Here is a 27113-nt window from a genome sequence, read left to right on the forward strand (position 1 = left end):
AATTGGAAATGGAAAATAGTAACTTCTCCCACTACTGCCCATTCATTTTATGGTCTGGTTGTCCTTCATGGGTATTTGGGTCTGATGTTGCATTATCTACACATGTGACAGCTTCCCTGCTTAACCTGGATATCTGTGAATGAGTAACCAACTAATGTGGAATGTTGTAATACTCCAGTGTTGTCTCCTCAGTAGGAACTATTGAAGATGGCAGAGGCAGTATCAGTGACCAAGGTAGAGGCAATATTGACATTCTTGGCAATTGCATAATGGCTACAGTTTTGGTGGTAGCTAGGCAGTGGTGGGGAAATCAGGGGAGTAGGGTCACTTTGGGCACATGTAGTGGGTCATCCAAAAGGCCTTTGAGGGCTGTGGGCTGCCCTCATGCACTGTAAAGCTATCCTGGAACTTCCCAGTTAGGGAAGAGAGCGCACAAAACAATATGCAGTGTATCTTATTTATTGAGCTGAGAAAAGATGTTTGCGGGGGTGGGCATGCACAAATGTACAATTAGACACCATTAAAACAAAACAGACACAGACAGAACTATCCTTATTTATTATAAAGTTACATTATGAGAAACAAATTGAATGTATATTGAAGCCTGTAATGGTACATGCCAAAATGTACAGTACTATACATAAAAGTGCATTGTCACAACAGCTTAACAGTACATTTTCTTCTTTTTCTTCTTCTTCTTTTAGGACTGTGCAATTGTAACTCTCTTGTTATTTGAGAATGGAAGGAATGCAGCAGGAATGCAGCAGAAAATGAAATGGAAATGCAACGGTACAAGAGCAAGGCTAAAGCTTCTCTAAAAATGTAAAGGCACTTTCACATGTACATACTTACAGATGTACATTGACACAATTAGGTAACAGTCAACAAGCAGGAAGCTACCAGCACTGCAATCTATCAAACTGACAGTCAAGGACAATACTGATTTGATTAGGTACACAGGCGTTTACCCTTTACTATGCCTGTAGTTGTACCAATCTCTCCTGTTACATATCCATTCACTATACTTGAAGTAGCTATAATAAACCATCAAAATACACACATTTAACTCACGTGAATGCTCTAACTGTAAGCATTCACTAAACGCACTGATTCTAATATTTTTCTTCACTAAACAATTTCTAATATAAGCAGTATGGAGGCCAGTACAGTTATTCAGACATACAGAATTTTCCTACACAATTTCAAGGTACAGGCATCCACCTTAGTTTATGCCACATAATCTATTATTATTTTTAAAAAATCACTAAGCTAGAATGCACTTAAAGGAGAGAAGACATTTCAGTTTGTTTCACAGGTCCAAGATTTGGGCTGGTTAAGAAAATAAGTCCTAACCTAGCATGGATCACCCCAACCCTTGTCAGTGACTAGTATTTGTTAAAACCTCACTACCTAGTACAGGACCTTAGCTAAACTTCTCGGGTGCAGTTCAGGGTACGTGGTGGTCCCTTCGGTGAACGTACAATATCCTAATCTTAGTCTTGTGTGGCAAACAAAATAATGCAGTATACTGTATTTGAAAATCCTTAAATCGATCCTTTGTTATCGCATTAGGAAGTCAAATTAATGAATTACCACCCAGCAGATCCAATTTCAAATTCAGGTTTGCAAATAGCCACTAGCCTGGTCATCTGAGAATTGCCTCGAGGAGAATAGACCTGGAAGCATTACAAAAATTAGACCTCTTCTTTCTCTCTCCCTTCCCCTCCTCCATTTCTTTTAGTACTATAAGTAAATGTGTGAGGGCAGGCAGGCTGATTGTATGTTTTTGTGGGCAACTTTTGTGAACTTCTTTGCAAAGCTACTTAAATGTCTTTGCCATGCCCAGGTTTCATCGGATTTAGCATTCCCATATAATGAGGTGAACAGCAGTGGGAATAAATCAGTCACACATCATCATAATAGGCTATAATGCCCTTAAGACTGTCACACACTAACAATTCTCATCGCAAGACTAGTCGTCTTCCATTTGATTCCACATGGTGTGAAGGATTGAAACAAAAGCATTCAACCGGAAGAATGACAAGTTCATTATCTAGCAAGTGTTATGGGAAAAGAAATCCCTTATTTGGATCCAGTTTTGCACGTGCTGATGGATATCAGCTGAATATCCCCTTCCCCCTCACTATATTCCCACTATTGGTGTTTCACTCCAAAATTAGAATTTATATGATTTTACTTTAGTGGTTGCTTGATTAATAATATAAGATAAAGTCTCCTGTGAAGTGGGAAGGTGACCGTATAAAAACATTCACAGAGATGATATGGCTTAGTGTTAGTTTGTGCAAAACAGTTGTATAATTAGTTCACATGTAACAACAACAAAAGTCCTAATGATGCAGCACTATGCAGGTTCATAGCTTTCACTCACACACACATGAAAAAAGGTTCTAATTTGGGGAAAACGTGATTCTGACACATTTTATTCCGATTTTAGAGTAGAAAATGACATCTTTGCCCCATGAACAGTCTCTTGCCTCAACAGAAGGAGCTATTCCAGTTAAGAAATAAGCAATTTATTTTAATAAACAAAATGCAAGAAACGGCACACCTTTGTTTGCACGTATTGTGTTTCATAACCATGAGGATACAGCAGCTTCAAACTATTAAGTTTCACAACTTACTCATTTTCTTTCAAACTTTCCAGGAATGTTTTGTTACAAATCATTAAGTTAGCTAAGACTTTCTATCTGTAGAGACATCCAAACAATTGGCTCGTAGGAATGTAAACAATTTTTTGTAATGAATTGTTTCTGAAAAGTTATCTGAAAGAACCAGTGGCTAAACTTTTAGCTTTATTGCAATGGATTAAGCCTGAGAGTAAGGTTTAATTAGAAACTATTCCATAGTATAGCCTTCCCCAACCTAGTGACCTCCAGATGTGTTGGACTGCAATTCCCATCATTCCCAGCCCCAGCAACTAGTCTGGGAAAAACTGCCTATAGAATGCTGCCAACACGCTTGAATTTTGATTTGGAGAGCTGCCATCTGCATTTGTATGAGAAGAAAATTCATTCCCCATATTCTGCCAATGAGTTGTACTAGCACTGCCAACACACATACCAAGTATCTTGAAGAAAATGTCAGGATGACTTTACTTTCCCTATTCATTTTGTATAGGGTACTTACCATCCAATCCTTCGCATACTTACTCAGAAGTAAGCTCCATTGTGTTCAGTGGCACTAACTCATGGGTAAGTGTACAAAGGGTGGTAGCCTTACTAATTCTCAAGATGCAAACTTTCATCCCTTATTAAAAAAAACCCTGATTCATATTGGACCCAGTAGTATAGAAGAAAACAAATCCATTTCAAATAACCATTCATAAGAATTCCTTTTGAAGTCCAAAAGCTACAGTCAATGTAAATTATTGAGCTACATGGGATGCTGGCGGTGACTTGTGGTGCTTTTATTAGAAAAGGTGCAGTGTGGAAGTTTCAAGTAAAAGTGTGTGTTCCTGTTATTTTCAAACAACACACTGAATCTCCAGTTTAAAAACTGAGCCTATGTTAAATGCCCATGATAATGTAGGTAGCTTAAGACATTACATGAAAAACAAAACCTCTCCCATAATGAACACAAATTAATGGCGTGATGGAAGCCAGACTTCTATCAGTGATCCATTCTTTTGGTAATTCACTCCATGCTTGTCAGATGAGTTGCTTGGTGTTCACATCGTGCAAGACTTGTCTGCTGGACCTTGAGAAGGAGAGGAAGGGGCTATACTTGGGTTTGTCTTTGGAAGAACTACGGGTTTGGGCCGAAGTGCAGGTGGCTTCAGCTGCACTCCCATTCTGGGTGCCACCATGGGCTTGAAGGTACTCATGGTATCACTGGAAGAGCTAGTGCTACGCCGAATCTGAGGCTCAGTGCTTCTTAACATGACATTGTGGAGAGGGCTCAATGATTCTGTGGAGGTAGTGCTGGAGGGAGAATTCTTCATTTGTTCCAAGGTATCCAGCACTACATCTGGGGCATGTTTGGCAGAGCTTTGACGTTCCAGTTCCCGGAGTTCATTCAGAGCTGTGTTCATTGTTTCTTCAATATCCTGTTCAGAGGAAGAAGCACATTTACTGACGATTAATAATGGATACCAAAGACAGCACTGGAGACATTCAAGTGTTGCAACTGCTCCATACATCTATATGAAGCATCCAACACTGGGAGGAAAAAAATCCACCGCAAGCCATATATTGATATACTTGATTTACCAGTTTTATCTGGCATGCAGCATGTGAGCCTGAGTAGCTAGGTTGTTTGCATAATTAGAATTTACATGATCATATTGGTTTAGACTAATGACATTTCCACAAATTTGGGTAGGCATTTTTGGGGAGGGGTGGAGTTTTGAAATGGCTGTTTTGCTGCTGCCTACTGTTCTGGAGAGACATTTTCAAAGGATGCTTGGTTTTGAGAGGGTTTAAAACACGCACATTTTGATACCCCACCCCATGTTCTGCCTATTCCTGATTGGTGGTTTGTGTCTCAAAAGAAGTAGAATACAGACTATGATGAAATTTTGTTTTGCTGTGTTTGTCATCTCAAGAAACAAATCCACTGTGAAGGATGGGGAGTGTTCAGGGGATGGTCCTCGACATTAAGCTCATAGTGAATTCTTCTTACAACAGCAACTGAAATGACTAAGCTAGTTTATTGTTATTTTTAACAGAGAAAAATAATTCTAGGCAAAACGAATTAGGAGGCATATATTAAACAATTTGTTTCTTTATTATTTCTTGGACTTTTAAAGACACGCTTCTTTGCACAGGCTACAGAAGACCAATATTCTGGTTTTCTCCTAAAATCAGACTATTGCAGCACCTTACCATCTTCCATGGGACTAAGCTGACTCAGAACTAGGTCTGTAAACCAGCATTATCACCTGCCCCAAAAGCTACAAGTGGGACTTCCTCAGCAGGTGCTAATGTCTTTATTGCGGTAGAAATTATTGAGTTTATACTCTCCACTTTCCTAAGGAATCAATGAAAGGCAAGTAAGAAAGGGGAGCTGTAGAGCAAAAGGCATATTAATTTTTCCATGTTAAATTTTTTAGACTATTTTTAATATGTTGTATTTTGTATTTTTATCAATAGCTTTAGCTATGGGGTGGTACAGAAATGAAATAAGTCTCTGTGTGTGCACATGCACATCTATTTTATTAAGCAAGTATCAGTAGTATTTAGGCATGTGAATATATAGATAAGTACTACATTTTTATGGAGCAGAAAACGTTTTGGGTCCAATACAGCTTCAATTAGTTATGACTAAATTCCACTGAAATCAATGGCAGATGTTAGTTGTGACAAAATTAATTTCCATTCTTCTTAATGGATTTTATAGTTCAATCCTACGGATCTCTACTCAGAAGTAAGTCATACGGAGTTTAATAGGACTTGTATAAGACTGTAGATAGATAAGCAGGGGTAAAAGAGTGCAAGAGTTTGAACATAAGTAGCACAAACTTAAAAATTAATCTGATAAGGAAAGGGAACTCAGTGCAAAGAGTGGGAAAAAGAGAAACATGAACATATTTATGAGAAGAAAAAGGATGAGAGGAAATGCAGAATGAAGAATAGAGACCAACAGTTTTAAGAAGGAATCAAGGAAGAACAAGGAAGGGCATTATAGTAATCAAGTTTAGATAAAATGAGAATACAATTTTTAACATCTTCCACCTTACTCACCTATATAATTAAACATCTAGTCATCATATGAAACACACTGACAAATCACAATGAAAAATATATTTTTGTGTGTACCTAGGTCTCGTTACCTAACAGATCTGAACGCAGATATTCTGACTGCAAAAAGTAACTACATTTCGCCAGCATGGAGACACAGGCACTTTGAGGAACTTGAAATACTAACAGCCAAACTGCGACACAAGGAAGAGTTTATATGCCTATTTATGAGCTGGCTGTCATGTATTGTGTGATTCCAATCATAAAAACTCACATTAGCCATGGAGACCCTTGGGCTTCTCTCTCTCTCTTTCATGTGACATCCAAACTTAGAGCTGTTATTTATTTAAAGTATGGTTTGTTGAGAAGAAGCTAAGATCTCAAGCTATCATTTGAAATACTAGCTTGTTCTCACTAACCTTAGCTTAAAGAAGGACAGTTTCCTGAATTAGGATGTCATGGAGAACTGTGCGTCATTATTGTTTACTACAACTTATTAGATTGTAAGCCTATGCGGCAGGGTCTTGCTATTTACTGTGTTATCTGTACAGCACCATGTACATTGATGGTGCTATATAAATAAATAATAATAATAATAATAATAACATCTCCCTAATACAGAAAGCAACAATTTATATATTAACAAGCAAGACACACCTGAGCAATTGACTCTGGGTCAAGTGGTTTGTGGTCATTGAAAACCGGGTACTGGCCAGATGATGTTGATCTTCTAATTGGAGGGCTGTCAATTTTCTTCAGTGACTCATGCCTACTAATATTGGTGAGGCTCCCATGGCCTGGCCTACGCCTCCTTTCTGGGCTGTCTGTATTGAGGCTGCGGTTTTGAAGGACAGCTCGAGACGTGTTGTGGCTTGCCATACTGGGGGAACCTAACTCCAGTGATGAATGGGCAAGGCTGTGTGGTGGATGAACGGGACAGTGTCCGTCACTGGTCCTGCCAGGACGTCTGCCAGGAAGCGGGAGTTCAGACCTCTTGCGTTGCCTGCACAGAGACCAAGGAAATCACAGGAGATTAAACAAAGAATATATAAAGAATTCTTTCCAACATATGGCCAGAAAAATGGCTAGTGTGATGCAGTGTTAGGACTGAAGCAAGTCGCCAGTTGAAATTGTATCTCTAGATAGTCCTTGGTAAGCCACTATTCTTTAAACCGTAAACTCCCATGTGAAATAAAACTTACCCATTTTACACAGTTGTTGCAGGGATTACTGAAATAATGGATATGAAGTCAATGTTTTTAACATTCCCAAGTGCAATATAAGTGCTCAGTTAATGCTAAGTGGTCAGTTAAATTTACCTTCCTAAATAAATATCAGGATGACGATCTGTTGGTGAATTCATATCCTTAGATGAAGATTTGTCCTCTGTTACTGGCCCACTGCTGGCTTCACTATCTGCTTTTTGGCTCAGTGTATCTGAGAAGGTATCATCCCTGAGTAGAAAAAATAGGCAATATTATTCTTGAGAAAGAAACATACTTGACTAAAAAGAACAAGAGCGTTCTAGTTTCCTCCGTAACCCTCTTGTCTCTGCCTCTCATTTTCAGGTGGCTTTCTTTTCACTAACAACCATTATTATCATGATATTCAAAGATGTTACACAAATAAATAATTAAATGTTGTCCAGTATGATGACTGCTATCAAAAGCTTTCTGTGGCCAGCGGAATATCCCCACCTGGGACACTTCCAGATGGAGAGGTCCTAGCACTACCAATTAGACGCCATTGTGCAGCTATTCTGTATTTTCCTTCTTCACAGATTTTCTGTGGTATGAGTGGAAGACAACATCATCAGAATGAAAAAGGCAAGGCAATGCCGCAATAAAAGCCTTGTGTGGAAGCCGCTGTGAGCTTCACTTCAGAATATGGTTTCTAGTTTCAGCTTTGTAGATGTCCCCCCTAAGTGATATTTTACATTCCAAATGATAACTAATGAGAGATTATGCTAAATAAGCAAGCAATATAACTTCAAATTTGCTTAACAGCAGTGTTGATACTTTTAGTAGACAGAAAGCATGCTCTTTAAAGCTCTACTTTTTTATTTAAACAGAAAATGTGAGAAGACTGCAGAACAGAAAAAAGTGCTATCTTGTATTTATTAAAAATTTGTGTGGGCTACGCATGACATAAAATGTGAACTTGAAAAGTGAAAATGGTTTGAAGTTAAGACTGTGGAGCCACAATCCTCCCCCCAAATCACTATTAGAATATTACTGTAATACTGGATTTTGCTCCCCATCCACTCTCCACACACCCACACCAGCTGCTATAAGCAGAGTTCCTATTTGGAGACTCGCAGAGAAAGAGAGAACATGTACAGGAGGGAAATATGGTCAAACGCTGCTTGGCTTTGGGTAGCAACACAGCATCGCAGCATCACAACCACCCCTGCCCCCTATGGGTTTCTTGTGCCCACCCCAGGGGTTGTGCCACATGGGTTTGGAACCAAGGGCCTGAAGAATGTCTGCCAACTGGTGATCAGCACTTGACTAGATAGGTCTGATGTAGTGTAGGACAGTGACTCAGGCATTTCATATCAATTAGCTATTGCTTACATATCTTGAACCACTATGTATTGGTGAGGTACAAGGCCATCAATTCCATTATGTCTTCCTTCCCACCAGTCATCGGATGCTCGATGATATAAAAGCAGGGAGGCTCCTTTTTTAAAAGAGAGTTCTCGGGCAGATCTTCCAACATAGTCAAACTTGGCAATAGCTTCTATTGGTTCACATTCTATCAAGGAAAGACAAACCACAAGATATTAAACTTGAAAAACATTTTTCAATAGTAAGGACAACTCACCATCGAAAGCAAGCAAAGACGTAGAAAGAAAAATCGATTATCCAGAACGAACACATTGGGCATCAATAAATCTCAGGGGACATAAAACTAGTTGCGCAGGAATTGTGGAGCACTTTTTCATGCCTTTACAATACTTTTTATTTATAACAAAAAGGAGTCTTTAGAGCTATAATGTATTGGATAGCTATTGGAGCTGTAATGTATTGGATAGATGTATTGGATAGCTACCATCTAGGCGGAGTGTATTGTTTTGCTGCCAGCTGTTTAACAATGAAACACCAATATCCCTGCACAACACTTTTCCGCCTTCAGAATTTAGGCCAGCGGCAGGCAACTGTGGGAGGTCTGTGGGCCATTTTCACCTCCCAAACTCCCCATGGGCTACACCTCTGCAGCTCCATGGGCATCAAAGACATTTTAAAAATGTAATTTTTTTTTAAAAAAAATGGCACCTGGAGCACCATGCCATTTTTAAAAAATCACACACATCCTGAAATTTTGGAGTTAGTGGGGAGGTGGCAGGGGCTGCCTGTGGCCCACGGGCTGCACATTGGCCACCCCTGGTTTAGGCTCTGGTCCCAAGTCTCTGGAAGAAGCCACTGTAGGAACAACAACTTTCAGGTACAGATAATTCTGGCATGAAGTTACAACAGTCTTTCATGGAGACTTGATAAAAGAGACCTTGTGATCTTCAGTCAATGCTCATATAGTGCCACAGAAGAACATGACAGCTCTATTTTAGCAGCTCTCTTGGGTTACGATGAGAGAATTACTTCCCTCACTGTTTCTATTTCCCTCCCTCTATATATACAGAAGATAGCACTGTATGCCAACAGCAATATAAAATCTCCTTTGTGTGAATTCTGCATCAGCAATTATCCATCTGTTTGGGGCTTCCTCAGGAAATTCCTTCTGATTTCCTTTGGAAACAGATATCGTAAACTATTTTATTTGTATCTAACTAGAGCAAAATAAATTCTAAAATGCTTTAGATACTGCTGATGAAACATCTAGTTCTTGGACCAATCTTCTGAAAATCATTCCAAGTGAATGCATTCTGGGACTAATTCCCAGGAAAACATTTTCTCTTGTGCTTCAGAGTAAAATCAAGTTGTATGCAATCTAGTTAAATGCTACTACTGGAGATGCAACAACACTCCATTCCTTCCTAAAACTTCTAGCATCCATGCAGAATTTTTAAAATAAATTACTTTTTGAATATTTGATTTAAGAAGAAACTTTCCAAGGATAGTGAATGAAATTGTTCTGAAAGAATTACAATCAAGACAAAGTTCTCATTAAGTTGTACTAGATACAACTTTGATTTAACATGTGTGCAACTTCCCAATGTGCCAGGTGCTGCACAGAATACAAACATGGTAGCCAGTAAGGGCTGTACCATACATGGAACATGTTTTCTACTTACACATGCATAGCAGATGCTGATATTACAACCCCCAAGCCTGAACTCATAGCCAGGACTGTACACACAACACTTTAAGCAAGCTAGAGTCCTGGCGTGCAGCTTTTTCTGAGCAAGAGGGTACAGAAATCAATCCCTGCTATTGCTCTTACCAACCCACCAAAGAACTGATGGGTGAGTTGGGGTTTATACTGTTGGTAGACACTGCTGGTACCTTTATTCCCTCCATACAAAACCATATGAAAACGATGAAAATTAGGCCATCCCTAGGGTTCTGCATTCCAGAAGAATAGTTTTGTCCAGTCCATTGCAGCAGAAGTGCCAAGAATTCTATGGCCTCTTAAAGCACTGGATTGCTAGATTGTATGAACTGGACTGTAGTATTGCAGCATGAATGTTCAAATACAAGAGCCAACCTCATCTGATGCAAGGAACCCAGTATCTATCAAACATGGGACCAATGTTGGCAAGGAAGCTAATCCAGGCCCAGCAGCACCATGTGGCATGGGTAGCTGCTGACAACTCAGCACCACCTCCTTGCCATTACCCTTCATCCTCCATTGGTAATGCTAGTGCCACTTCCAGTTCCTCTGTTGGTGCCACCGCATCCTCCTCTCCTCAGCTGCTCTTTGTAGAAAGGTCCTGCCCACCTGCCCTTCTTCAGAATCTTACAGGACGAAGTGGAGGGAGGGGAGAGGAGTATTAGAGGGAAGATTCCAAGTTGCCTGTTGCCCATGGCATGATTGGGCAAGCCCAAAGGCCAATGCTAGCCTGGTCCTGGTATGATCTTCTGCACTAATGGAGAAGGAGGAGGAGGAGGAGGAGACGACAGTTATTAGAGTTCCTGGTTATTGTCTCTTCCCCCATAAAGCCCTCATTTACCTAGAGGTAGCAATGTAGACCATGCACAGCAGAGTTTGAAATGGCACCTGGAATGTAACACTGCACCAGAAAGTAATTTGTGCTGAGGAATGCAGAATTTTTTTTCACTTGACCTTCCTGTAACTGTAGTCAGGAAAGAAGCAAGGAAACAGCTGGCCAATGACGGATGGTTCAGTGTTAAAAACAAAAAAGATACCCACACAAAAAATTGAATTAAGGACACCGTGCCAGAGATTCTTCATTTAAAACAAGAGGTAATGAGAAAAACAGCATTTCCTCTGTGAATTACGCATCAATGTAATTTAAGAGAGAAACAAGGTCACTAAAACAACAGAAAAGAGCATACCATCTTCACTGGTGTGGGGCTCTGTACCAGCGTCCAGGTCGACTTCTTCCAAGGTACCATGTTCACTATAAGGGCTATCACTGCAGAAACAGGACTATATGGATTAATATTTTATGGATGGGTAGATTTCTCATTTTAAAATCCAGCATTTTAAAAACCTGCTTCTTCTTCAAACATCTCTTAATATTTTCAGTTAAGACAAAGTACGGTTGCCATCTTAAAATACTTTTACCAGCTTTTAAAGATATTTTAAATCCCACAAGCTAGAAGTCAGACAATCTGCAGATCATGATACATTTCTCTCTCTCTCCTGCCTCTGGACAGCTTCATTTTTGAGCTGAATAATAAGCTAGTATTATGTAACATATGAAAGAAGGCAAAAGCTTGCACCAGTGGAGTGCTGCTTACAAGGACAAACTAGAGGTCCTTGCAGTTCCATGCAAAGATATGAAACATTGGCCTAAAAGACTTCTTAAAACCAAAAGTAGTTTCAGGAGACAGTGAATGGGAGCAGAACAGCACTGCCAGAAGGAGGGAAAGAAGATGTGTAAACCCTTCCTGCTGGCCCTTTCCTTGCTCCTGATCAGCAACTCCTGAATGCTTCTGCCTTCAGCAACTTCCCCACCCCACCCCCAAAAAGGACTGTGAGTAATGTTACAAGCATCTGTGTGTAACACCTAGTTTGGCCCCAAGGATTGATACCTTGCTTCCTGATTTCAACACTCATGGAAAAGAGTCAATTTTACATTGAAGCATTCGGTTCAGGTTCAAACCCATAGGGGATGCATCAATCACACCTTAATATTTACTAGGCCAAGTACACTCAAAAGAGCTACAACAGTGGAATAGCTCATGAACTGAAGAAAAAAGTACCTGCCTTAGGCTGCAATCCTACACACACTTACGGAGGATATGACCCATTGATTTCAGTGGGACGCATGCCCAGGTAGATATGTCTAGGACTTCTTACTTTTGAGCATACGTGCATAGGATATCACTGCTAATTTGGGCGCAATCCTGTCCAGATAGTAGCCAGCCTCCAAAATTGGAGGCTGCTGACTTAGCCTATGCAGGGCAGATGGAGCACGGAGGGGATTCTCACCTCCATGCTCCAGCTTCCCTGCATTTTGCCTATATGGGCAATTTCTCCCATCTAGCTGCAGTTTCGGGGAGGGAAGGAGCCTGGAGGCCCAATAGGAAGCTGCATAAAGAAGCTTCCCAGGTCTCCTCCTCTCCCCACCCCCAGGACTGCCCCCTTTCTGCCCTTTCTGCCTTCCATTTCCAAGCGCAGAGATGTAGCCTATACTGAGAGAACCACACCGGCTACAAGGGGTGGGATGGGGAGAGCAGTTTCTTGGCTGAAATCAAAGAATGCTATGCCCCCTCCAGACACTCTCTTAATGGCTTTTCAATATCCTATTTTAAAGAGGACCACTTTGTTTTAAATGACTAGCCTTTAATTCTGAAAAGGTAGGGTAAAGCTGGCTAGAATTCTCAGCTGAAGAGAAAGGATATATCATGTTTTGCTATTTTGGTCATTGTTTCTTGAAAAAGAAATGCCCTATATGTTTTCAGTACCACTACATTTCCAGATAGGTGGGAAATTGTAAACTGATATAGTCCAGGCCTTAGTTCCATTGGGAGCAAATGAGAAGGCTCACTTTTTCACAGGAGTAGTTCACTAAAACCATGCAAAATAATTATTAGTCTTATTTATTGGCAATAAGACTAATAACCATGCATATTATTTTAGTGCGAAAGAACACTTTGATTTTGTATGTTTAAACGTACAAGTCTCCTTTTTCACCACATAGCCCTCAAATAAACTTCATTTATTTGATTGGCTAACAAACATTTACGCCAAATTACACATTACGTCAGTCATATTTTTAAACAAGTGTGCTTAACCTGGCCACTTTTATTTTAGTGAAAAAACAGCAGTGGGCCTCAATCCAGAACATGCTCCTGATCCAGACTGGGGCTCCACACAAGTTTACTGCTGAAAACTGCACCCTCCTGGCTGCTTTTTACCCCCAAAGTAAGTACTGTGTACTGCAAACAGCACCTCCAGGGGCAAACAGCAACCTGGTGGTGGTGGGTGATTTTCATCAGAAAACTGATGTGGGGCTCTGATTTGGAATAGCATAATTGTGGCCTCTTGCCTGTTTTTTCTTCAAAATAACAGAGATGTGGTTAAGCGTGCTTCAGCAAAAGACTGCAGAACTTACCAGTAGTCATCACCAGCCATACATTTTTCATAAACTGGGCCATCAAGCTCCTTAGTATCTGGGAAAATGGTCTCATGGTGAATAATGATTGTTTTGATTATTTCATTCACGTGAGCTTGGCATGAAACTTGTTCTTGTATGTCTGGAACAGGCATCAATGTTGGGCCAAAACAAATGGCCAGATTATAAGGATCCATCATATTTTCATCGCTGTACTGTGAAAGGCTGTTTTTAAGAATAGTCAAAAGAAAAGAAGGGGTAGTATTTTTGGTCTATGTTTGACCTCTCAAATAATAATGTATACTTAAAATCTCTACACAGTATTACTACCCCCACAACTCTTTGTTGCTTACTCTTGTACAGGGATATCATCAAAACAAATTAAAATATCCTTTGCTAACTGGCAACGCTATGAAGGTATAAGAATTAGTTCTTTGGAAGAACGACTGTGAATAATCAGTGGAAATGTGTATAGTGATCTATAATAATACTATACTTGGGCAATACATCTAAAGCAGGAGATTGACAACTTTGAGAGGATTCAGCAACGATGAGCAAAGACAACAAGAGACTTGAATTGCAGGAAAGATTAAAGCAGGTGGGACAGAAATGAAATAATAAACAAATAAAATAAACTTGAAATAAAGAACAGAGGCTGTGGGCTTTTAGCTGCTATGGTTTAGATCAAGCATGCAGAACTCAAATAATCTTGAGGACCTTTTTTATATTTTTACTAACTCAAAAATGCAGTATTACTTTGTGAACCCAGAAAAGACGTTTTCTGTTTCCTCAACTACACATTTTCTATCTCTCTATCATCCCCCCTTTCTTTTCCCATCTCACAGGCCTCCATGTAGTATTATTTCTTATATCCTGCCCTTTCTTCTTTCACTCTATCATCATCGATCCCACTCCCCTCCCAATCTATTTCTCCTGAACAGATTTGGCAGTGGCAACCCCCCAAAACTTTCCCTCTCCCAGCAATTTACACCACTGGAGGAGTCTCAGACACAGGTCGCTCATACAGCAAGGCTGGCTACAGCTAGACAGGGAAGGATCACAACTGATCTAAGAATCTTATGTTGTACAGGCCTGGCCTGGCCCTTTGTTAAGTCTTAAGAACACCAGGTCCAAACCAAATAAAAGTACCAATAATTTCAAAATCACCTAGAATTTCAAATCCATGTAGAATATAAACTACAATCTAAAACCAAACTCAACACAGTCCTGTATCACACATGAAAACCTCTCTCTCTCTCTCTTTCTCTCTCTCAACATTGTTAATAACTTGCAAGCTACAATAAAATGTCTCATCTTTCCCAGTATCCCTATAAACTGCATTTATACATCCCCCCAATACATAACCTGTCTTTGTCATGTTATCAATGTGTAATTGATCCAAAACAATCCTGAACTTCTTCAATACCTGCCATATAAATGGTCTAATCTTTTAGAGAAAGGTCAGCCAGTAATTGCACTTTAGATTTCTCTTCCAAAATATTTGCTATAAAGGGTTCATATCATGTAATTCTATTTTGTGATCTATGTATTGCTGAAACCTTTTCATTCCTGCCAAGAAAAGTTTCTTTCTATAAAGTGTATTGTGGGCTCACTGTAATCCTATTTCTAATCTCACGATAATCAATAATAGCATCTAATTCCAGATCTTGTGCTAGTTAATTCCTGATATTTATGTTCACAACTGTATGTTCATATACACAACTACATGTTATTTCAGAAAAATAGATGGAAATTGTGAGCAGTATCTAATACTATTGTACCTCCACTGGTTCCACTGCACTTACAGGACTCTCCACCAGTGCAACGGGAACTAGCACTTTCTAAGGGAACAATGGAAATGCTTGTTTCTGAAATGGGACAGGTCAGTGGAGCTCCGGGCATTTCCATTCATTCCAGGTACCAGTAGGTTCCCATTGCACTAGAAGTGCATGGTATTGGATACTGTCCTGTATCTTTTTTTCTTTTTACCTGTCTCTTATATGGCAGTGAGACACAGGCAGTCATTCTATGCACATTTAGTTGGGGGTAAATCCCACTGAACTCAATGAGATTTACTTTTGAGTAGACATGGATTGAATTCCACTGACCATTACTTTAGTTCAGGATAAGTCAACATATAGACCTGGTTTGCATGACTCATGGGGATTGCCATGGTTTGTTTAATTCCCAATGAGGCACAATTTTGAATATGCAACCCTTGATTGCAGTGAATGGGGGATTTCTGCATTGTGCAAATCTACCCACCGTGGGTTGTTAGAGGGTTAATCAACTCTTGCATAACTTATGGTTTGTAGTATGGTTATATGAGGCTTGTTTAAACCTCCAATAACCCAGTGTCTGGGTTTGCTTGACAAGGCAACCCCCCATATTCAAATGGTACCCAGGAATGCACTATAGCTCATCGGGGGTTAAACAACCCACAGTGAGCCTAGTGTGTTGTGCAAACTGGGCAAAAGAATACAATTATTTCTCTCCATTTTTTAAATAGGATGAATGGACAATCAGTTATTGGGTAAATGTACCCACATATTCAATTCATGAAAATTATAATAAGGGTGTTTTAAGAATGGAGCTCTCCACACACTGGAAGTTTTTCGAGACAGGTTGATTGCTGTTTATGCCAGACAGGATTCCCAAGTGTTCTCTATATTTGGAGTAGAATTGTCACATTCAAGCTGTTGAGGAAGATCAATAGTTGAAATGTATTCAGCTGGTGTATGATTTTATAATAATTCTGCATTAGCTATTTTAAGAGGACTTTGAGAGCATAAGTGAATTGGTATATTGCCAATTCCTTCCCGACATTGCTATTTCCATAATTTATTTCCTTTTATACTTACTTCATCTCCTACTTCCCCTTGTTATAGTCTTTCCAGACTATGACCTTGACACCAGACTCCATCTCTATATGAAAGCGTGCACTAAATATATTGTTTAAACTATGCAGTAATTGACTCCATGATTAGAAGTGAGATAAGGAAGGAACAACTGATTATTCTTAATATTTCTCTAAATTTCTGTGCATTTTATTCATGTGAATATGACCTTACACTCTCAAGGGTTATATCAGACATTTAGTTTTCATTCTAATCTGTGTTGATGGAAACATGAATCTACGCTTTGCTATCTCACCCTAAAGAACCTGCAAAGGAAGAATTAAGGGTTTATGCTGACATCATTATCTTTGAATCATAAAAGAATTGTACTTTGTGGTTATGCAAATCTATGGGGATTTCATTTTACATTCCCACAACTGCCATGTTCAAACCATCGCTTTCATTCATATTTCTGTGACATCTCTCAGAATTAAAAAGCAAATTCTAGTCTGTTATTGTTATGCCACCAGTTAAAATACTCTCCTCTATGTTAAAATGAAGGTGATATAGTGAAATATATAACATAGCATTATGATAGGAAGTTAAGATACTTACTGATTAAGGAAGGCAAAGAGATATCTCAGCACTATAAGGACTGATCTGGGCAAAGTCAGGAGGAGTTTACGTATGTGAAGAGCTCTCTCATAGAGATTTTCTATTCCTGTAATGTACAAATAGACAACCTAGGTAGAATTGGCTGTGTAAGCATAGAGAATATATGGCAGTATGAAGTGTGGAGCAAAATCCTTACTAACACTGCTGTCAATATTATTTATTAATATTATTTATGAATTATTTATTATTCAAGCTCCAACCCATTGTGAGTGGCCAATTAATCTTTTTATGGCATTTGATCATATTTAGAATAGTCTACATGTGAGGGGAAGAACCTGCTTCCCTACTGACCACAACATCTTGCAATTCAAGGGAATCTTTCATCCCTATGTACAAAGGATTTTCATCTATCTTGGCTGTACTCAGGGCTAAAGTAGACATGTCCTTAACTGAGTAGTTCTGCCCTTGAGTGTAGGTTTTTTCTCCCCACCCCAATTTCCAGTGCTGGAGGGGAATCTGGATCCTGGGTTAGTGTGTGAGGATTTAGCCATTTACTCCTTGCTGTGGTCCCAATCCAGATCCGCCCCCTGGGCAGGCCAGCTCCCCACTCAAGTTTGACCCCCCCTGATATATGTGACTGCAGGGTAGTGTACCCTAACTTAAATTTGCCCAGGTATAAAAATGACTAGGCTGTTTATTTGATCCTATGTATCACATCCAACTGAAGGAAATGGTAACTGGGAATGAATGCAACATCAGGAGATTCGTTAACATATGTTATACTAATACCAAAATTAATAATTTGATATTTGAATAAAAACAGTTGATAGATAATTGCATCCGGTGCTGAAAGCAATTTGTGTGCAATTAGAATAATTTCCCTGGCAAGCAGAGAAGAACGTGGAGAATAAATATAACACATGGGAGGTTTGAATGTAATTAATTTATTTTAAAATCTTCTGTGTTTAACAACTTCCACAGTCCCCAGCCTGATAGGAATTGTAGTCCAACACATCTGGAGGGCATCAGGCTGGGGAAGAGTGTCCTAATGGAGTCCAGGGTGTTGTACAGTAATGGAGGTCCAATATAATAAAAACAACCTATCCTCCTTTATAAAAAGGAAACAAAACCATAAAACTGCAGACAGCGGCAATAAAATCAATTTAAACTGTATGGGCAAATAGGAATTTCTTGGCTTGATGCTGAAAAATTGTAATGTCAGTGCTAGTCAAATTTCCCAAGGGAGGGTGTTCCCAAGTCAAGGAGCAACCACAGAAAAGGCCCTTTCCTTTGTATGTGCATAATGTAGTTCACCAACTGATGGTAGTCAGAGAAAGGCTTCATCTGAATATATATATATATCTATATCTATCTATCTATCTATATATATATAGAGAGAGAGAGAGAGAGAGAGAATATGAATATCTCCTGTATACAGGATGATCTTAAGTATCTCTTGTGCAGATGAAAGACTAACTACTACATGGATGAAGACTTACATTGTGCAACACTGGAGGCACATACATAACTGAAGATGCCAGTAAACTCTCTTAAGGAAATCTGTGGTGGCATCTATTTTCTGGGCAGCTGCTATATTTATTAAAATTGTAGAAATGATAAAAAAATTTTAACTTACTGACACAGGAAATAAGATCATTAAATCTTTCCTTAGGAAAGACAGGGTTCTCCAGCCCTCGGAAATAGAGCTTCAGTACGCCAGCAACTGAGTTAATGTCATGGTTGGTTTGGTCATCTGTCAAAGGATTTTCACCTGAAAAAATAAATCAAGTTAAAATATTATTAATTATTATTATTATTACATTTGTATACCGCTCCATAGCCGAGGCTCTCTAAGCGGTTTAAATAGGATAAAAACACTTAAAAACAATATACAAAAATTTTAAATCACAAAAACATACAATTTAAAAACCACAAAAACATACAAAAACAAACCCAGGCTAATTACATATTGTTAAATGCCTGGGAGAAAAGAATTGACCTGGCGCTAAAAAGATGTCGGTGCTAGGCGGGCCTCGTCAGGGAGATTGTTCCACAATTGGGGGCCACCACAGAAAAGGCCCTCTCTCTTGTTGCCAAATACTTACGGCATTCTAGCTGAACAGCATTTTTCTACATAGGATCCTGAGCAGTAGTAAATAATGACCAATTTAGTAAGTCCAATCTGTGATTAAAATGAACATATATAGACTAAAATAAACCTTCCTCTTAATTATGTACTCTAGTCATGTTTGAACCTTCAGTTTAGAAAGAATATCTGGGATAGATATGCAATACTAGATTTATTTAGCCCATTTATAGATTAAATTCATATATTTCATAATAGTCCAGCTGAACCAAGATCTGATATTCTTGAGAAAAATGGTTTGAGAATTGTAGCTTTAGTAAAACTAGTCTCTACAACCATCTTCACATACTAAACAAATACAGATTTCTTCAAGCTGCGCATCTTTCTTTGAGCTGAAAAAGCAATTTAAGAGGTTTCAAGAGCATGTGCACTGCTGGGTTTTGTGATTACAAAGAATGGATTCTAAATGTCAAATCCAAGTGGGAAAGATCAGGAATTTAAAGACTACATACATGGTTTTAAAAGAAGGCTGCCAGCAGATCAAAGGAGTTTGGGAAAGTTAAGTGTCTCTGCTTTAGCTAATTAACTGATGCCTCAACTAATTAAAGCAAGAACTTTAATACTTCATTGCAGATTATATTTAAGGAAGGAAACCATTTCTCTTGACTCAACAAGCTGTAAAAAAAATTCATTGTTTGGAAAGTGGTGTTTTTTTAAAAAAAGAATCACCTGAATCAGAGCAATAGCAAAATTGTTTTCAGAACACAGGGAAACCCCTGCTGGATCAGACCAAAGGCCTATCTAGTAATCTAGTCCACTTTCCTGTTTTGTGTGGTAAACAGCTCCATAGTTTAGTTTCTATTTTTTAAGTTTTACTTCCTTTTATTATCTTTCCTGAATCTCTGACCATTCTGTTTCTTTGGATGATTCTGGTATTATAAGAGAAAGGGGGGGGGGGATCTCCTACCTGCACCATGCATAATTTATAAGCCTCTATCATGTCCCACTTACTTGCTTCTTTTATGAATTAAAAAACTCCCAGCCTTGCACCGTATCCTCTTAGAGGAATTGCTCCAGACCCTTGGTCACTTGGGTTGCACTTTTCTACACCTACAATACCCTTTTTAGGATGTGGTGACAAAACTGTATTCAGAATTCCAAGTGCAGTTGCACCACAGGGATCTGGTTACCTGCTTGGCTGAGAAAAGCAACAATTGCCCCAAGTTGAATAGACAAGTGACAATCTCAGGTGAAAGAGGGTTTTTTAAAATAATAATAATAATAATAATATTTTTTTAAAACTTGTTTGTGTTCTGCTCCTCCCACAACTTGGAAGGAGACAGCACAAACAGCAATTTCTAGCCAGGGCAGATGGAAAGGAAGTGGGGTGAGGAAGAGAGATTGATTTAAAAGAATTGTCTTCAATAATGAATAAAAATAGACATGTTTAGACTGTGCTTTACAGCTTGTTTGTCACCCTACACGCCCCCCCCCATACCCCTAGCTGCCTAGGGACTCAAGGCACCTGCAAGAGTGTAGATGCATGACTTACAAGAAAGAGACCTTTAATCTAGGAGCAGACAACATGGGTCATACTCTTGCTGCTAATCTGTCACCATAATGGGGTGGCGGGGCAGATAAAACTCCGAACAGAATTGGTGGTTTCAGTTACAAAACACTATGGGGGGGATGGAGTTAGAAATGAGAAATTTAGCTTATTTTTCAAAAATCTTTCCCCCCCTTTTTTTGCTGCCACTGTGGCATTTTTGGCTGCATGGCACCAGAGTTTGTGCATGTGACCCATGTGCTACCCACCCCCTGCTTTAAACAGTCATAAGAACATATGAAGAGCCCTGCTGGATCAGACCAAGAGTCCATCTAGTCCAGCACTCTGCAGACACAGTGGCCAACCAGCTGTTGACCAGGAACCCACAAGCAGGACATAGGTGCAACAGCACCTTCCACCCATGTTCCCCAGCAACTGGTGTCTAGGCACCCATCCCAAAATGTTGTCTCTTATATGTGTTGGATTACAAGTCCCATAATCACCAGTTAGCACAGCCACCATCTTAGATGGAGATGGTGGGAATTGTAGTCCAACATATCTTGGGGGAGCAGTTGAGAAGACAGCCTTAGGGTCTCCCAAAGTGTGGAATCACTGAAAGGGAGTAAAAGAGAGGAGTCCCTGGTGCTGCGGGTACAGTTCATTTCCTTTGGAAATTCAGTGGTGTTAGAAGAAGGAATATGTAGGAGGAAGCGATATGTAGGAGCAAGGGATAAGTGAAGTGGTGGCATGTGCGCATGAGCGTGGGGAATAGCTAGAAGGGAACAGAGTGATGTGAATAGTAGTGTGCAGGGGACAGGTGTGGAAAAAGGGGGTGGGAGCAGCTTAACACCATAACTGCTGCAATACTAGTGAGGTTTTGTGGATGAGAACCATTGATTTACTCATACCACTTAATATGTAATGTGGCATAAACGCTTATTACTGAAGTCTTTGGCTTCTAGCATATCATTTAAAAACCTAACAACAGCAAGCAGGCTTTCCCAAAAAACATTCATTACAAAGACAACATTTGCTGTGCAAAAACAAACTCCAAATACATGCTTGATTATTATTATTTTGGTGTGCTCTTGTGCTGGAAAGCTGAACTGATTTTTTTTCATCTCCACGTTTGTTTGTTTTTTCCATCCAAAGGATTGACTTTTCTCCATGGGTTTCTTTAACTAATAAAAGATCTGTAAATGTCTGGCTGTAAATTAAAAAAGTGGCCAGCTAGATCCCACAGGACAGCACAAGTGTGTAGCTGTTATTTAAGTAAGAATCACAAGTTTTATCAGAATCTGAGATAATTGCTTGGACTCAGGAGATCAAATCCTGATCTCGTCACACACTTCTACTTCAATATTCATGCTCTTCATGCCTTTCACAATCTCTTTTAAAAAGGTAAAGACTTCCTCAAAAATCATAACAAAGAAATGATGCCATATCAACATAAGCTCACAGAACACAACAGTCAAAAGTCAAAATCTAGATGTTGTTATGGGGAAGAGTCATAGCTCAGTTGGTAGAGCACATGTTTAGCATGCAGAAGGTCCCAGGTTTGATTCCCAGCACCCCCCAGGAAGAGCTAGGAAAGAATCCTGCCTGAAATCCTGGAGAGCTGCTGCCAGTCAGTGTTGACAATACTGGGGTAGATGGATCCATGGTCTGACTCAGTATAAGGCAGCTTCCTATGTTCCTCTTTGTTTGCCTACTGCCCTCCTCCCCAGCACTTTGAAGAGGACGCGTCTGAACTGTACAACAGTCAGTACAATGAAATGAATGAATAATGAGCAGTTGGATAGCTGCTCTGCAACAAAGTTAGGTCCCAAGTACTTTGCCTTAGCCTCTCATCCTTTACCCAGTAGTGCGTGTGTGCGTGTATGTGTGTGTGTATATGCGCACGCGTGAGCATGAGAGAGAGAGAGAGACCGAGACCTAGAAAGCAATCCACTGCCAAGTAGTCTAGCTTGGCAGTGAATTGGACTATATACAAAGGTTTAAGAGGAAGGGCAAACTGACAGATTCCCCTATAGAAGGACGCTCTCTCTTCATCTGCGCCTGCTTTTTCCCAGTGCCAATTCGTGTCTTCTATTCCACGACTGTGCATATTCCATGTAATTCCATTCTTATTGCTGCCTTTCCCCAATCATATTGGTCTTTGTCTTGTGTGCACTGTTTGCATATTGCACTTCCTGTGGTGCTCAAACATTATTACAGCGAGCCTCCATAATTCAGGTTTAACGTTTCATGAGCCTCCCCGTAATCGTAAATAGGATGCAATTCAGGCATTCAGAAAAGTTGTCTCTGGATGGTATCACTTAAGAATGTGCAGGGCAAGATGACATTTCTGAAGTCCTCATCACAACTGCCAGAAGCTCCTTGAATCTGAAAAGCTAGCACAACAAGTAGAAGGGTCCCAGCTAAGTTCTGGGAGGAGTGTACCATATGGGTTTGCTGAATATTTGAATGGGATCCTTTTTTAACTCTAGTGAAACCCATGTGTTGGAAAAAGGAAGACGTGGAAGCACTAAGGGAACGTCCATGCCATGGTCCCAGCTAACTTCTGATATGCTGATCCAGTGCATCCAATTGCTGCAAGTTGCACATGAGGAATACTTGAATGGTTTGCATGGATTCCCTGGGCATCTGCATGTTGTCCCAAGGAATTTCAGCATCAGCGCAGCTAGTGCAATCCACACAAGGACAGGTATGCAGAATCCTTGCTTCTTCTTGCACTTTTGATTTTGTACTAATCTGTCATGCTGGTCTTCCTACAAGGTATTTTCTTATCAAGACACCATTGTATGCAACCATGACTACATTTCAAAGAAAAGCATTTCTCTATTAAAAGGTTTAGCATGCTGTATCTCACGCTGCTGAAATGGAACAAAATATAATTATGTATGCATGGGAAAAATATATAATCACCTCGTTCAAATGAATTTTTAATATCATTGACTTCCACCTGGGAGCCAGATACTCTGAAAATTCCCTGGTGCTGAAGACCTGAAAAGCAAGAGTAATAAAAATATATATATGTGAAATTAGATCAGGGGTTACAACGCAATGTAGTTCTAATGGGGGGGAAATGTGGACATATTATTTATTAGCTTTCTGTCCTGTTTTTCAACCAGCAGGTCCTCAAGGCCTTTGAAATATGATTATAACTTCTTCTTACACCACTTCCCTCCCCACAGGTTACTCAAGAGTAACTCAAGTTACTCTTCCCACCTGCTCCTGCCCTGTTCCATCGTCCACTCATTGCTTATTATTTATTACATTTATATCTCGCCTTTTTTCCTCCAGGGAACCCAAGGCGGCGTACATAATTCTCCTCCTCTCCATTTTATCCTCACAACAACAACCCTGTTAGGTGGGTTGGGCTGCAAGTCTGTGACTGACCCAAAGTCACCCAGTGGGTTTCCATGGCCGTGTCCACAGTCTGGGAGCAGCAGAGGAGAAGGTCTTCTGGGTAACAGTTCTCAGCCTAGTTTTGGCTGACTGGAGTAGATTCCTTCCAGGGGACCTGAGTGAGTGAGGTGGATTGTATGGGAGAGGGCGATCCTGCAGGTGGCCTGGACTCAAACCATGTAGGGCTTTGAGGATAATGATCAACATTTTGTACTTCACCTGAAACTAACTGGCAGCCAGTGGAGTGATTGGTGTAATATGGTCACCCCTTAGGTGTGCCGGTGACCAACCTGGCTGCCATATTTTGAACTAGTTGAAGTTTCTGAACTAGGTACAAAGATAGCCCTATGTACAGCGCATTGCGGAAGTCGAGCCTCAAAGTTACCAGTGCGTGCACTACCGTCTTTAGGCTGGACTAATCTTTTGTTGTGCATGAAGGGTCCCATTCCCATCCGAGATCCTGCAGCAGTCATATGCAGCCAATTGCCTGTGACTAGATCTGGATAGGGGCCATAATATGGATGCAGTCATTCATCCATCCCTACTTCAATGGCTTACTTATTCATGTTGTAATAAACCTTGAAAAATATTTATCTATTAAAGTTATTCATTTTTACTGATGCACAGCTTGTTTTGAAGAGCAGGTTGAGGATGAGGTTGTGAAGGTTTCGCTGCTGTTTGTGCAAAATGGAAATAGATGTGGGGACTAGAACCCAGATCTCCCGACTCTCAGTCCCACACTTTAGCCACTACATCACACTGACTTTACTATCGGAAGGATAGTATGTCACATTGCAGTTTACATGCCATGTAATTCCATTCTTACTCTTGCCTTTCCCCAATCCTGCAGCCTTTCTGCCATGTCTGTTCTATTTTGTGCATGTGTCATTCCGGTGTGCCTCACACTTCATTACACTGAGCCTCCTTAATTCAAGATTAAAGCTTTATGGCCCTCCCTGGCTGTAATTAGTAAGTGATTCAAACATTGAGGGGGAAAAGTATAATTATTATTAAGCTCAGTATTCTTACGAAAACAACAACCATGATTAAGTTAAATGATATTTTGGAACTTACCATATAAGTTGATAAATCGGATGCAGCTTTCTACTATGAGTGGGATTAGTTGCCCTGAGTCCTGGTGGGGGAGAAAAAATACTGAAAACATTCACCACAAATAATTCAAGAGAGATTAACTCTGCAAATAGGAATTAATTACCATTAGGGATCACTATCCTTACAGGCTCAAACCCATAGTAATTTGAAAGTGCAAGTCTCGCTAGAGTCATCCTCATACCAGTAATGTATATTGAGCATCAAAGCCTTTATCTAAAACAAAACAAAAAATCTTTCCAAAATGAATTATCTTCTACAGTTTCATCAGGAAGTGAATATTAATACACAGCACGCATATGGTCTATTTTTTACTGGGGTCAGCTGGTTAGACCTGACCAAATCTGATAACTGCTACCTTAAAAAACTGGACTATCTGCTTGCTAATAATGACAAGGAAGGCACACTGAAAATGTGTGAAGGGTGGCCTTTTCTTTTGCCAATGACTAGATGTAATGATATTGGTTTAATAGACCAGGGACAGACAGAAGGTAGACCTATCAGTAGATCCCAATCTACCTTAGACAATCCTTTCCCTCATGTTTATTATTTATTTATTATTTGCATTTATATACTGCATTGTCTTCTAAAAAGCCATCACGATAGTGTAGAACAATTGTGGGTAATGACGCCCTCAAAAAGCCCTCTTCTGCAGATCTCAATAGCCAGATAGGTGGTCCTTTAGATACACAACTCCTAAGCCATTTAAGGCTTTAAGGTTAAAACCAATACCTCAAATTGCATGAAAAGAAAGCTTGCACATTACAAATGATTGTTATAAATGAAGGCTGAGTCATCCTATGTGAGGGGTGGGCAACAGATTTTGCCCCCAAGTGTACGGTTTACTGTTTCCAGCAGAAAAAATGGCAAGCATTTATTTATACGAGAGAAAGTAATAGGAGTGTACTTGTGGACACCATTAGAGATAAGGGGATTTTTTTTTGTTAATCTTCCTTTCAGTTATGTCCTATATGAAGCTTGTTCATTATGTTCAATACCATTCAATGAAAACCAGTAAAACAGCCAACCCCCACCAGTATAGCCCTTAGGTCAGTTTCTATGTGCTAGTGTGTGACAATTAGCTTTTTGAGATGATATGAATTTTGATCATAGTTTTCATATTTATTTATTTATTTATTTAAAAATGAATCCGATCCTTTGTTCCCCAGAGAAATTCCTCAAAGTGGCTAACAAACATATAAAAGAGCTAAAAATAAAAACAAGCTAAATGGAAAACAACAGCAATATGTATAAACAATGAATGAAACTACAGGCATTCCTAAAAGTTGCTTTCAGCAGCAAGGGTAGTTCCAAACTGGAATTGAAGAGAGAAGAATCTCTAGGGAGGAGCAACTAGTCTGAAGTCACAGTTGCAAGGTTGTATCCAATCAGTGTCCATCCACTAAAAGAAGGCTCTTTGATGGAGCAGAGGTTTCTGTCAGTAGCTCAAGGGGAGAGGCGATTTTCAGCCATTCCCCCTCCCCCACTGCAGCCTCCCATTCCCCCCCCCCCCAAATTTGCTCTGGAGAGTTGAGGTACCTTGCAGAACAGCGTGGGAGGCACAGTGCAGGAAGCTGAAAGGGGGAGGGGAATTGCCAAAAATCACCTCCCTCCCCATTCCGCTAATGGAAGCTTCTGCTGAATTCAAGTGGATGGGCGTCACTAGGATTCAACCCACCATTTTGACATGATGCCTCCTGATCCTGCTAGGCTGTTTGGACTAGAACTAATCAATTAAGGGATCAGCATACTCCATATGTGAATTACAAGCATATGGCCATCCTGATGACCCACACAACCATTTGTGTAGAAGTACCCTTAAGAGTAAAATCCAAAAAGCGTTAAAAGCTCATTCAAATCCTTAAATCTTAAGCATTTAACAGGTTACTTATGAGGAATTAATTTCAACAGAATCTATCATAGGGTCCATGTGTAAGGGCTGATTATGGGAAATATGTTCTCCTATTTGACCATCGTGTTTCCATATCAAGCATATGGAAATGACACCTATGTCTGAAACTGCATGCTTTAGAAACAACTTCAGCTGTGAATGAAGTATGACTAATAATATGGCTTATGGATGGCTCGCTTCCAGGAAAACACA

General features: G+C 39.8%; 1 protein-coding gene across 1 annotated transcript in view; it reads right to left on the minus strand.

Moving 5' to 3' along the window:
* Positions 1-1841: 1841 nt before the first annotated feature.
* SRGAP1 (SLIT-ROBO Rho GTPase activating protein 1) overlaps positions 1842-27113 on the minus strand; it is a 117987-nt gene continuing 92715 nt past the window's right edge. Inside the window, exons 13-22 of the mRNA XM_063133941.1 lie at positions 24974-25034; positions 23417-23494; positions 18493-18627; positions 16857-16962; positions 13405-13629; positions 11177-11256; positions 8276-8456; positions 7019-7153; positions 6357-6702; positions 1842-4066 (exon numbers count right to left, since the gene is read on the minus strand). Of these exons, the coding sequence (XP_062990011.1) occupies positions 3689-4066; positions 6357-6702; positions 7019-7153; positions 8276-8456; positions 11177-11256; positions 13405-13629; positions 16857-16962; positions 18493-18627; positions 23417-23494; positions 24974-25034 (1725 nt within the window). The 3' untranslated portion in view covers positions 1842-3688. The remainder of the gene's footprint in view (positions 4067-6356; positions 6703-7018; positions 7154-8275; positions 8457-11176; positions 11257-13404; positions 13630-16856; positions 16963-18492; positions 18628-23416; positions 23495-24973; positions 25035-27113) is intronic.

Source organism: Elgaria multicarinata, chromosome 9 (genome assembly GCF_023053635.1).
Source record: "Elgaria multicarinata webbii isolate HBS135686 ecotype San Diego chromosome 9, rElgMul1.1.pri, whole genome shotgun sequence".
In the NCBI taxonomy this organism is placed as follows: Eukaryota; Metazoa; Chordata; class Lepidosauria; order Squamata; family Anguidae; genus Elgaria; species Elgaria multicarinata.